This window comes from Trichechus manatus, unplaced genomic scaffold, assembly GCF_000243295.1.
Source record: "Trichechus manatus latirostris isolate Lorelei unplaced genomic scaffold, TriManLat1.0 scaffold00340, whole genome shotgun sequence".
Taxonomy (NCBI): Eukaryota; Metazoa; Chordata; class Mammalia; order Sirenia; family Trichechidae; genus Trichechus; species Trichechus manatus.
The window spans coordinates 578,883-592,787 of NW_004444276.1; the positions used below are offsets into that span (position 1 = coordinate 578,883).

General features: G+C 42.9%; 1 protein-coding gene across 1 annotated transcript in view; it reads left to right on the forward strand.

The window, feature by feature from the left end:
* Nucleotides 1-155: 155 nt before the first annotated feature.
* The window catches only part of FUNDC2 (FUN14 domain containing 2), a 47,118-nt gene continuing 33,368 nt past the window's right edge, over nt 156-13,905 (forward strand). Inside the window, exons 1-2 of the mRNA XM_004390873.2 lie at nt 156-339; nt 8,793-8,943. Of these exons, the coding sequence (XP_004390930.1) occupies nt 207-339; nt 8,793-8,943 (284 nt within the window). The 5' untranslated portion in view covers nt 156-206. The remainder of the gene's footprint in view (nt 340-8,792; nt 8,944-13,905) is intronic.

The window sequence follows — 13,905 nt, forward strand, 5'->3', positions numbered from 1 at the left end:
TGAGCCCGGAGAAAGTCAGGAGCGCTGGTGGGCCGGCTCCACCCGGGGGACTTTCTGCGCATGCGCGTTTCGGTGAGTCTGCTGGGCGGGGCCGCAAGGCCTGTGCCGCCCACCGAGCTTTGTGACGCAGCTGCACGCACCTGCGTGGGGTGGGGAGCCGCCGCTGAGCGCCGGCTCCCTCCCCCTCTTTCGCCGCCGCTGTGGGGATGGAAACATCTGCCCCACGTGCCGGAAGTCAGCTGATGGCGACAACGACGCGTCACTTGGCGTCCCACCGCGCCGAGGCCCTGCGGGTGTCCTCGCGAGACGAGCTCGCCGAAATGGCCGCGTCCAGTCAAGGTAAGGGAAGGCGCGCGCGCGGCCTGCGCCTCGGGAAGACGCCTTCCTGGGCTCCGGAAGAGGAAGGGCCCCGCGCCTGCCAGTCCTGTCCGAGCTCTCCAGAGAGCCCGAGCGGCGCGGGGCGGGGAAGGTGGCCAGCGCCCGGAGTTTGCCCCCGGCCCCGCCGCTTCCAGTCCAGTCAAGGTCATGTGCCGGACTGGGGCCGAACCGCCTCTGGGTGTCGCCTCCGGTCGGGCTCACCCAGCCTCTTCCTGCGCCGCCCCAAGTAGCTGAAGCTGGGATACATTCCGTCCCTGTTCTCGGAAGCGCTCTTGCCCCTTGAGACTAAGGTTGCTTCTTTGTTCGTTTGTGTATTCATCTCAAAGTCTGACAAGCGTGGTTCTGTGTGCGAGGCACTTCTGCAACTTCGTTATTATGGTTTTGAAAATGTAGCACACGTGGGATGATATTTTAAAAGTCTTTTATTTAGTCCGCGTGGTCAGAGAAAGAGTCCGCATAATATGCAGTGGAGCACGTCTTTAAATTATGGTTCTTAACCTACTTCTTTGAATGTTTAGAGTTAAATTCAGTTCTGTACTGACTCACAAGATCCTATTAGTAAACACAGCCTTCATCCAAAACTATACTTAAATTATGTTAAAAAACAAAGGTAATGAAAATACTTAAAACACATCATTTCCTCATTCTCTACCATGTTTTACTATTATATACGCTCTTAAGGTTATTTATATCTATTGTATTTGTACGGTGGAGATACCATAGTATGGTGTGCTGCTGTGCATCTCTGCACTTAGTCATATTCAGTGATGCCATAATTCAGTGATGTCACTCTCAAGGTGGGTGTATTGGCATACACTACACTGGAAATTGGCATACACTACAAATCAGCCCTCTCTCCCCCTAAGCTGGTTGTTAAACGTTTACCAACATACCACTAAATTTAGGTGACTGTAAGGGGTTCGAAAGGAGCCCTGGTGGTTCAGTGGTTAAAGCACTCAGCTGCTATTAGGTTAGCAGTTGGAACCCACCGACTGCTCTGTGGGAGAAAGATGTGGCAGTCAGCTTCCGTAAAGATTTACAGCCTCAGAAACCCTATAGGGCAGTTGTACTCTGTCCTACAGGATTGCTGTAAGTCTGCATCGACTTGACGACACTGGGTTTTTTGGTAAGGGGTTGGAATGTACAATATAATTATTTTCCTGCAGAGCAGACTGCTCCCAGTCACTTAAAATTTGTAGGTTGATCGCACAGTTGCATCTCAGAAATGGTGAAAAAAATTGAGGTTGACATCATGAATTCCAGTATCATAGTGATGATCATGTAATATTGTGATCATTGGCTTACGGGCCAATAAATATGACTGGTGACATTTATCATCAGTGCTTACTTACCGTTTGATGAATAAATGAAGTTGGGTGAACCAGACAACTCTGATTTGAGTTTATCTAATTTTTTGCCTGGAACTACCTTGGTAAAATTACATTAAAACAGAACTCAAAACTCAATTCTTGTTTTCAGTCATGTTCTTTAACCCAGGGAGAGTTTCTTCAACACAACAGTAATGTTTTATTGCTACATTAGAAAATTAAAAATTAGTTACCTACTTGGGAGGCCATAGAGGGCCCAGGCATCTCCATTTCAGTGTGGAAGTTCCTCAGACATCCATACTTTGGTTCTCCTAAATTGGGATCTGTGATCCATCTTGAATTCTTAATTGTATTTTGTGTAAGGTGTAAGGGAGGGGGTTGAGAAATACAGATATCTAATATTTCTAATACTATTTGTTGAAAAGACATTTCCCCCTCCCCCCCCGAATTACTTTGGTGCCACATTATTGAAATCAAGTGACTCTCATGGATCTGTTTCTGGATTCTGGATTCTCTTTCATTGATATATTTGAATACCACACTGTGTCAAATTCTGTAGTGTAATTCTTGTGGCAGATTGTATTTTCCTAAATGATTGTGGTAATATCTCCCATTCCACATGTTCTTTGTTCACTGTGACTTTGACACCCCCCCCCCCACTGAGAGATGGGGTGTATATTCCCTTTTCTTGAATCTGGGTGGAGACTTGTGAGTGCTCCAGCAGAATGCTATGGAAGTGACTCTGCATGACTTCCAAGGCTAGGTCTAAAATGAGGATACAGCTAATGCCTGGGTTTCTCTCTATCTCTCTCTCTATCTTTATCTCTATCTTTCTTTCCCTTGGGACACTTGCCCTTGAAGTCAGTTACCTTGCTGTAAGGAAGCCCAAACTAACCAATGTAGAGAGCCCTGTCTTAGTCACCTAGTGCTCTGCTATAACAGAAATACCATAAGTGGGTGGCTTTAACAAACAGATTCATTTTCTCACAGTTAGGAGAACAGAAGTCTGAATTCAGGGTGCTGACTCTAGGGGAAGGCTTTCTCTCTCTGTGGGCTCTGGAGGAAGGCCCTTAGCTCTTTTGAGCTTCTGCTCCTGGGTGATCTTCATGTGGCTTGGCATCTCTTCCACCATCTCTGCTCTGCTCGCTTGTTTAATCTCTTTTATATCTCAAAAGAGATTGACTCAAGATACGCCCTACACTAATCCTGCATCATTGACATAACAAAGACAACCCATTCTCAAATGGGATTATAACTACAGGCATAAAACTAAATTAAAACCGAGGCCACTGAGTCCATTCTGACTCATGGCGACCCTATAGGGTTTCCAAGGCTGTAATCTTTACAGGAGCAGACTGCCACATCTTTCTTCTGTGGAGCAGCTGGTGGGTTCGAACCACCAACCTTTCAGTTAGCAGCCAAGTGCTTTAACCACTGCACCAACAGGGCTCCTGGGCACAGAGGTTAGGATTTACAACACATATTTTGGCGGGGGGAGCACCGTTCAATCCATAACATTCTACTCTCTGGCCCCCCCAAATTCATGTCCTTCCCACGTGCAAAACACATTCACCCTATCACATCATTCCAAAAGTCTTAAGTGTAAGTCCCAAATCTCCTCTTCTGAATCATCTAAATCTAATATGGGTGAGACTTGAGGTGTATTCCATCCTGGGGCAAAATTCCTCTTCATCTGTGAACCTGTGAAATCTAGAATACGAGTTATCTGTTTCTAAAGTAAAATGGTAGAACAGGCACAAGGTAGACATTTCCGTTACAAATGCAAGAAATTGGAGGGAAAGAAGGGATAACAGGCACCTCGCAAGTCCAAAACCCAGTAGAACAAATTACATTAGCTCTCAAGGCTTGAAAATAATCCTCTCATCTGAGACCATCTGGTCAGTAGCCCAGCTTTCCAGACTCTGGGGGTTGGCCATGCCCCCTGGATTCTGGGTGGAGGCCCCTTGGCCCTGGGCTTCACCTCCACCTTCCAGGCAACACTGCTCCCTTGGCTTTAGGCAGTCACATTCTCCTAGTCCATCTGAGTGACAGCCCCACCCCCTCGGCCCTGGCAGGCCCCGTTCTTCTGTCCTCATTGCCCTGGCACACCTTAATGACAGCTCCACACTCCGGAACCAAGTTGGTGAAGACCCAACCCTTTGAAGCCTCAGAGGCTGTGGCCTCCACCCTTTGAAACTGAGAAGGCCCTGCTTCCCGTGTTCCTTCCAACAGTTCTGCTGATCTCTGTTTGATCTCTGTAGAAGGAAGGCTGGCTAGACTACGTCTTACATACTTTGGACATGTTATCAGGAGGGATCAGTCCCTGGAGAAGGACATCATGCTTGGTAAAGGGTCAATGAAAAAGAGGAAGACTCTTGTCTTAGAAATCTAGTGCTGCAGTAACAGAAATGCCACAAGTGGATGGCTTTAACAAACAGAAATTTATTTTCTCACAGTTTAGGAGGCTAGAAGTCTGAATTCAGGGTGCCGGCTCTAGGGGAAGGTTTTCTCTCTCTGTTGGCTCTGGGGGAAGGTACTTCTCTCTTTTCAGCTTCTTTTCCTTGGCTCCTTGGTAATCTTCAGGTGGTATGGCATCTTTCTTCCCTCACTGCAGCTTGCTTCTCTGTTTGCTTAATCTGCTCTTTTATATCAAAAGAGATGGACTTAAGACCCACCCTACACTAATACTGCCTCATTAACATAACAAAAAACTATTTCCAAATGGGATTCTAACAAAAGGCATAGAGGTTAGGATTTACAAGACATATTTTTGGGGGACACACATTCAATCCATAACATTCCACCCCTGGGCCCCCCGAAGTTCATGTTCTTCCTGCATGCACAGCACATTCACCCTATCACATCATCCCAAAGTCTTAAATAACTCCAAGTGCAAAATCTCATCTTCTGAAGCATCTAAATCAAATATGGGTGAGATTTTAGGCATATTCCATCTTAGGGCAAAATTCTTCATTTGTGAATCCATGAAATCTGGAATACAGGTTATCTGCTTCCAAAGTACAATGGTGGAACAGGCACAAGGTAGACATTTCCATTACAAACAGGAGAAATTGGAGATGAAGAAGGGATAATGGGCAACCATCTGGGCAAAGGCCCTGCCCTCCAGACTCTGGGTGTTGGCCATGCTCTCCTGATTCTGGGTGGAGGCCCCTCGGCCCTGGCAGAGGCCCCACCTTCCAGGCTCACAGGTATGGAAACCTCACCCCCTTGGCTTTGGGTGGCCCTGTTCTCTAGTCCACCTGAGTGGTGACCCCATCGATCGGCCCAAGCAGGCCCTGTTCTTTTGCCCCTTGGGCACTGCAGCTCTGCACCCTGGCACATCTTAGTGGCAGCCCCACACTCTGGAACCGAGTTGGTGAAGATCCCACTCTTTGAAACCTAGTAGGCTGTGGCCCCACCCTTTGAGATCCAGGAGATCATGGCCCCGTCCTTTGAAACCGAGAAGGCCTTGCTTCCCGTGCTCCTTCCAACAGTTCTGCTGATCTCCAAGCTGCTCCAGGGATGATCCGTTTCTTTTCTCGGAGGACAAAAGATGTAGCTCCTTTGGCCTGTTTCCTGCCTGTAGAATTCCAAGAGGCAGACAGCATTCTTTCCTTTTGTTCTGTCTCTGTCCCCTTCAGTCTAAGCTGGTGGGTTTTCTGCTGTGGTAGTTGGTTAGAGCCATCAGTCACAGCCTTAATATCTTTAACAAAAGAATGTGTAGCCAAGTCCTTGGTGAAAATTCTAGGACACGTCCTTAGTTTGTAGAACAGAATTTTCCAAATCTTTTAAGTTCTGTTTTCATTTTCACAGTACATTTTTAAGTCCCATCTCTTTCCTCTCGTTTTTTACTGTAAGCGGCAAGGAGAAACCACACAGTCCCTTTAAAATCTTTTTTAGAAATCTCCTCAGCCAGATATTCAAGTTCATCACTTACGAGTTCTATATTCCACCAAACATTTGAACATAGTTCAGACAAGTTCTTTGCCACTGCATAAAAAGCATCGCCCTTCCTCCATTGTCTAATCACGTGTTCGTCATCTTCTTTTAAAGCCTCACCAAAAGCACATTTAATGTGCACATTTCTAGCAACATTTTTGCTGGTGCCAAATGCATTCTCTAAGATGATAGAGTGTTAAAAAGTTTTTAACACTTTAAAGTGTTAAAAAACAAAGATGCCACTTTGAGGACTAAGGTACCTGACCCAAGCCTTGGGCTTTTCAGTCACCCCTCATATGTGTGCAAAAGTTGGACAATGAATAAGGAAGATGGAAGAAGAATGGATGCCTTTGAATTACGGTGGTGGTGAAGAATATTGAATATACCATGGACTGCCAGAAGAATGAACAAATCTGCCTTGGAAGAACTACAGCTAGAATGCTCCTTAGAAGCAAGGATGGTGAGACTACGTCTCACATACTTTGGACATGTTATCAGGAGGGATCAGTCCCTGGAGAAGGATATTGTGCTTGGTAAAGTAGAGGGTCAGCGAAAGAGCGGAAGACCCTCAACGAGATGGATCAACACAGTGGCTGCAACAATGGGCTCAAACGTAGCAACAATTGTGAGGATGGCACAGAACCAGGCAGTGTTTCATTCTTTTGTATGCAGGGTCGCTATGAGTCAGAATCAACTCCAGGACACCTAAATACAACAACCACCTTTTTATCAATTCCAGTGCCCTTCATTGCTTTCTGCATTTCCAAGCTTCCATCTGGCATCATATTCTGTCTGCCTAAATAACTCCCTTTAGTATATTTCTTTGAATATTATGCCTGTCCTGTGCTTTTCCTAATCTTCTGGAATTACAGTTATAATAAAACAAACCAAACCGGTTGCCATCAAGTTGACCCCAACTCATGATGACCCCCTGTGTTACAGAGTAGAACTGAGCTCTATCGGGTTTTCTTGGCTGTAATCTTTATGGAAGAGTCCCTGGGTGACGCAAACGGTTGAGCTTTCAACTACTAGCCGAAAGGTTAGGGGTTTGAACCCACCTAGAGACACCTCGGAAGACAGGCCTGGAATCTGCTTCTGAAAGGTCACAGCCTTGAGAACGCTATGGAGCAGTTCTACTCAGAACACATGGGGTCATCATGAGTTGGAATCGACTTGACGGCAACTAACAACAACAATATTTATGGAAGCAGATGGCTAGGCCTTTCTTCTGTGGCACCATTGGGTGGGTTTGAACTTCCAACTTTTCAATTAGTAGCTGAGCGAGCAAATTGTTTGTACCATCCAGGGACCTGGGAACTCCAGTTACACATATGTTTAACCTTTTGAGCATTTCTTTATCTTCAGTATCTGGATCATCTCTGGTTCTGCTTCTGTTTTGTTTTTTCCCTTGGTGGTTTTGTTTTGTTTTTGTTATATGGCTTTGCCTCTTTGCATGGATAATAATTTTTGATTGTATGCTGGACACTGTATGTGAGAGGATCATATAGACACTTCACGCCAGATGAATTTGATCATTTGGAGTAATTTTTGCAGTAAATAGTTTCGAATGGTAAATTGCTGACATTCCACATGCATCTTAATGTAGTGCGTATATTTCCTGAAAACGGGGCTGGGTGTAGACCTGAGGTTATCTTCCCGCAGAGGAAGGGATTAGACATTTTGTAAACCCTCCCTTCTTGGGCAAATTAACTTAACCTCTGTCCCTCAGTTTCTTAATTAGGAAATGGGGTTAATAAGTAGTACCTACCTTGTTCTGTGGATTTAATTAGATATACATGTTTATTGTTTATTAGTACATTGCCTGGTAAATAGTAAGCACTCACATAAACATTACCTTTATCTTTATTATCACTAGATATCCACATAGCCCTGAGAATTTGTGAGCTACTGAGCAGTATTAATTGAGTGACCCCTGAAGAGGAGAGGCCAGTGAAGAAAATCCTTTTCATTTAGGATGCATTATTAAGCATTACTGACATTTTTTCCTAGGTCCTTTTGGTTGTTTTTAAATTTGAGAGGAAAAACTAGAGGACTAACTTTAAATTTTTAAGATTTTTTTTTTTCATCTAGTACCCGTATTAGTATTTGTTGATTTTAGTCTGTATAAAAATGGCATGGCGGCATCTGACCTCCTCTAACTTCACAAAAGGGAAGGAGAATCAAGATCAACAGCCCAAGGCTGATTCCTATGAGGCAGAGGTCAGACATGCCTCCTCTCTCTGCCATCTTTACCAACTCTGACACCAGCCATCTGTCCCACAGTGCTCTGTACTTCTCTGCTGGGTTCGATAATTCATTGCAGTGGCCACACAGAACTCAAAGACAGTACTCAAGATTATGGGGTGTATTAAGGAAGTAACAGGTTACAATTTAGGCTCAGGAACACTCAGGATACAGTTCTTCCATCAAGACAGCCTCTTCTCAGCTGTGCCCACAGGGATGCCTCTCTCTGGCCCCTCAGCCTCTGCCCTGCCGGGGCAAGTGTTACAAAGCTCTTTTAGCTCTGCCGATAAGTGCCCCAAGGTACCCCACTCCGCCAGTAAGCCTTGGCCTGAAGACGCTCAGCTCTAGCTCCATGGGCCGGGAAGCCCACTGCACTCTCTCCTGCTGGTCTCCCCTGCCCCGCTTTCTCTGCTACCACTTCTCGCCATCTTCAGTGTTAAAGCTCACTCTCTCTCTCTGTTTCGTGGGTCTAGGAGGGTCTCAGTTTAGGGATCCCAGGTCCAAAGGACACGCTCTGCTCCTGGTTCTTCTTCCTTGGTGGTGGTGACATCCTCTTCCTGGTCTGGACTTGGCTGTCTTATTAAGACCAGCAGGATGGCAAAACTGACCAATCCCCTTAGTGGGCCACAGTTACCTTATTTGCACAGTCCCACCCAATCACTTGAGTGGGAGTTACAAGACCATGGTGAGAAGGGCCACACAAAAGCGATCCATCACACCGCAGTTTGATTTTCCAAAATTGCTAGTTGGAATTTTAAAGTTCACTTACTATGTGTAGTAGAATATTTGGAGGTTCTGTATTACAACTACCTGTTTCTTTAAAAATTTCTTAGTCTGTTTAGGACTGGTAGTGAGTTATTATTAAAGTATGTCTTTTCTTATTAAATATCTTAATGCTTGTAGGAAACTTTGAGGGAAATTTTGAGTCTCTGGACCTCGCGGAGTTTGCTAAAAAGCAGCCATGGTGGCGCAAGCTGTTCGGGCAAGAATCTGGGCCCTCTGCTGAGAAGTATAGTGTGGCTACCCAGCTGCTCATTGGAGGCGTAACTGGATGGTAAGTGATGTGACGGTTGTTCATGTCTTTAACAAATGAAAACACATTGACTTTTGTGAAACTGGTCACTTATTTTGTAGCATTCGTCTAAACACTGTGTTCTAAAGTACTACTTAGTGGTTACACCTATTGAATATTTACTCCCTGTCAGGCACTATTTGAAATATTTATGTAGATTATCTCATTTCCTCCTCACAACAGTTCTATGAAATCGGTTATTACCAATCCAAACCTACCCCCATGTTATAGAAACTGAGGCTCAGAAAGGTTAACTTGCTCAAGGCTGCGTAGCTAGTAAGTGGTGGAATAAGGAGTAACTGTGTCAGATGATAATTTCCTTAATATGATACAGTTTATGGTTTCATTTATAATTTAAGAAATGTTAATAGCAAATTTAGAAAGTGAATATCTAACCATCAGCCTCATAAATTCTACTTCTTAAATTTGAAATTTTTATTGTGAAATATAACAAATACAGAACAGTGCATATAACAAATACACATTTTAACAAATGCTTATATGGTGAACACTTAGTCCCTGTTGCTCTCTGTTCTGATTTAAAAAAAAAAATGCACCTAGCACTCCGGAAACTAGAGGTAAATGCTGTCTTCGCTGTTGTGCAATTATTCTCTTACCTGTCTTTGTAGTTTTAACACGAAACAATACAGTGTAGTTTATCATTATAAATACGTTATAATTGTTAGTAATATATAATACTATAAAATATAGTAATATATTTTTATCACTAAATAATATAGTATAGTTTCCTGGTTTTGAACTTTAAGAAAATGGAATCATACAGTATGTGTTATTTTGAGTCTTAACTTTTTTTTGCTCAACCTTATGTTTTGTACATTCAACCATGTTGTGTGTTATTGTGGTTTGTTCATTTTCATTTGTATTTAGAATTCCATTGTATGAATATACCACAGCATATTTATCCAGTTGCCTGTTGACTGACATTTGAGTATTTCAGTTTTTGGCTAATACAAGTCTCCTAGTGCATATGTGCATACTCTTCTTAGGGTTGGAGTTGAATTGCTGGATCATAGGGTATAAGGATCTTCAGTGTGATGGTCAGGGTTGTGTGTCAACATGGCTGGGCCATGATTCTCAGTGGTTTGGCAGTTATGATGTTGTTTGGCAGTTGTATGATAATGTGATCACCTCCATGATGAGATCTGATATAATGTGATCTCCTCCATGATGAGATCTGCTGTGAGCAGCCAATCAGATGAAAGGGAGTTTCCTTGGGGTATGACCCGCATCCAGTATATATAGACTTTCTGGCAAAACTCGCTGGCTTTTGGTCTGCTCTGGATCCTGCACCTGGCTTGTCATCATCTGAACTCCGGTTCTTGGAACTTGAGCCAGCAGCCTGCCATCTTAACTGCTCATCTTGGGTTCGTCAGCCCCTGCAGCTGCATGAGTCAGGAGAAGCCTCCAGCCTGACGCTTGACCCACAGACTTGGGACTTTCCAGCCTCTACAACTGCGTGAGCCATTTCCTTGAGGTAAATCTCTCTATCCCTGCCCCCAACATGTATATGTGTGTGTGTGTATATATGTATGTGTGTGTGTGTATATATATATATACAGACACACATACACATAAGCATCACTGGTATTGCTTCTCTAGAGAACCCAGCCTAAGACACTCAGCTTCACAAGATTATGTCAAACTGCTTCCCAAAAGTGGTTACAGTAGTTTCCACTCCCAGTGGCAATGATTGAGAGTGCCTGTTGCTCCATGTTCTTGGCAGCCTTTATATTTCCAGACTTAATTTTTTTTCTCATTCGAAACTTTATACACAAATTGTTTTGTGACATTAGTTGTAATCCCTGCAGTGTGTCAGCACTCTCCCCCTTTCCCTTTCCATCCTGGATTCTACGTGTTTCTTCCTCTAGTTTCCCTGTCTCTTCCTGCCTGCTCATCTTTGCTTTTGGGCAGGTGTTGCCCATTTGGTCTCGTATACTTGATTGAACTAAGAAGCACATTCCTCATGTGTGTTATTGTTTTATAGGCCTGTCTAATCTTTGGCTGAGAGGTGGACTTTGGGAGTGGCTTCATTTCTGAGTTAGCAGGGTGTCCTAGGGGCTATAACTCAGGGGTTCCTCCAGTCTCTGTCAGACCAGTAAGTCTGGTCTTTTTTTTTTTTTTTTTTGGTGAATTTGAATTTTGTTCTACATTTTTCTCCCACTCTGTCTGGGACCCTCTGTTGTGATCTCTGTTAGAGCAGTTCGTGGTGGTAGCCGGGCACCATCTAGCTTTTCTGGGCTCAAGTTGGTGGACGCTGTGGTTCCTGTGTCTTTGGTTTTTTTCATTCTCCTTTGCTCAGGTGGGATCCAACCAATAGATGTATCTTAGATGGCCACTCACAAGCTTTTAAGACCCCAGACACTACTCTCCAAAGTAGAATGTAGAACATTTTCTTTATGAACTATGTTGTGCCAGTTGACCTATATGTCCACCAAGACTGTGGTCCTCAACCCCAGTAACTCAGTCTCTCAAGGTGTTTGGATGTGTCTAGGAAGCTTCTATGATTTTGCCTTGGTCAAGTTGTGCTGACTTCGCCTATATGGTATGTTGTCTTTTCCTTCACCACAGTTAACACTTGTCTACTATCTAGTTAGTGATTTCCCCTCCTCACCCTTTCCCTCCCTCGTACCCATGAAAGGTTGTTTTTTTCTGTGTGTGAAACTTTTCTTGAGTTTTTATAGTAGTGATCTCATACAGTATTTGTCCTTTTGTGATTGACTTATTCAGCATAATGCCCTCCAGATTCACCCATGTTGTGAGATGTTTCACGGATTCATTATTGTTGAGTAGTATTCCGTTGTGTGTATGTACCATAATTTGTTTATCCATTCATCTGTTGATGGACATTTAGGTTGTTTTCATCTTTTTACTATTGTGAATAATGCTACAATAAACATGCGTAAGCATACGTCTATTCCTGTGATGGCTCTTATTACTCTAGGATATATTCCTAAGAGTGGGATTGCTGGATTGTATGGTATTTCTATTTCTAGCTTTTTTTAAGGAGATGCCATATTGTTTTCCATAGTGGTTGTGCCATTTTACATTCCCACCAGCAGTGCATGAGCGTTCCAGTCTCCCTGCCACCTCTCCAACATTTGTTATTTTCTGTTTTTTTGATTAGTGCTGGTAATGTTGGGGTGAGATGGTATCTCATTGTAGTTTTGATTTGCATTTCCCTAATGGCTAATGATCACGAGCATTTCCTCATGTGTCTGTTAGCTGCCTGAATGTCTTTTTTGGTGAAGTGTCTGTTCATATCCTTTGACCATTTTTTATTGGATTATTTGTCTTTTTGTTGTTGAGGTGTTGAAGTATTGTATAGATTTTAGAGATTAGACCCTTGTCAGATATGACATAGCCAAAATTTTTTTCCCAACCTGTAGGTTTTCTTTTTACTTTTTCAGTGAAGTCTTTTGATGAGCATAGGTGTTTAATTTTTAGGAGCTCCCAGTAATCTAGTTTATCTTACAGTGTTTGTACATTGTTAGTTATGGTTTGTATGGTATTTATACCATCTGTTAGAGCTCCTAGCATTGGTCCTATTTTTTCCTTCCATGATCTTTATCATTTTAGGTTTTATATTTAGGTCTTGATCCATTTTGAGTAGACTGTTCAATTTTTTCCTGTCTTAGTTACATAGTGGTATCTCACTTTGGTTTTCATTTACATATCCCTGAGTACTGGTGACATTGAGCAACTTTTACACCTGTTTGTTGACCATTTTTGGATCTCTTCTTTGATGAAGTCGCACTCAGATCTTTTGCCAGTTTTTATTAAGTCGTCAGTCTTTTTCTTACTGAGTTGTAAGAGTTCTCTGTATATTCTGAATATGAGTCCTTTGTTGGTGTATGTGTTACAAATATTTTCACTCCGTCTGCATTCTGCACTTGTTTTTTTCATTTGCTTTATGATATCTTTTGATGAACTGAAGATCTTATTTTTAATATAGTCAGTTTTATCAATCTTTACCTTAATGATTAGTGATTTTTTTGTCCTATTTAAGTAATCTTTGTCTACCTTATGTTCTAAAACTTATACTGTTTTACCTTTCACATTTAGATTCATAATCTACCTGAGTTGTTTTTGTGTTTTAGTGTGCATTAGATGTCTTATTTCATTTTATCCCACATACAATACCCGGTTGTCCCAGCTTAATTTATTGCAAAAGCCATCCTTTTCCCAGTACTCTGCTGTAACACCTCTGCCATATATCAAGCATCCATATGTGTGTGTGTGTGTCTGCCATCTTGTTCTTCAGAAACATCTTGGCTAGTCATTTTCCTTTTTTGTGCATGAGATATACCTCAGTAAAATAAACTGGCATATCATACGTATCATAAAGTATACGGTTTGATAAGTTTTGACACATGTACACATCCATAAACCATCACTACAATCAAGATAATGAACATACCACCCATCACCCCAAAAGTTTCTTTGTGCCTCTTTGTAATTCCACCTTCTGACCCTTTATGCCCCCCCACCACTTATCTGTCACTATAGATTACTTTGCATTTTCTAGAATTTTATATAAGTGGAATCAGTATGTACACTTTTTGTCTGTATATTTTTTTATTTTTTCCCATACAAACATTTATGCATACATTGTTACGTGACTCTAATTGCTCTCCCCATATTGTGACAGCACACTCCTCCTTTCCACCCTTGATTCCCCATGTCCATTCAACAGGCTCCTAACCCTCTCTGCCTTCCCATCTCACCTCCGGACAGAAGCTGCCCATTTAGTCTCTGGTATCTACTTGAGCCAAGAGGCACACTCCTCACGAGTATCACTTTATGTCCCACAGTCCAGTCCAATCCCTGTCTGAAGAGTTGGCCTTGGAAATTGTTTTAGCTCTGGGCTGATACAGAATCAGTGGGCCTTGCTTTCTGGGGTTCCTCCAGTCTCAGTCAGACCAC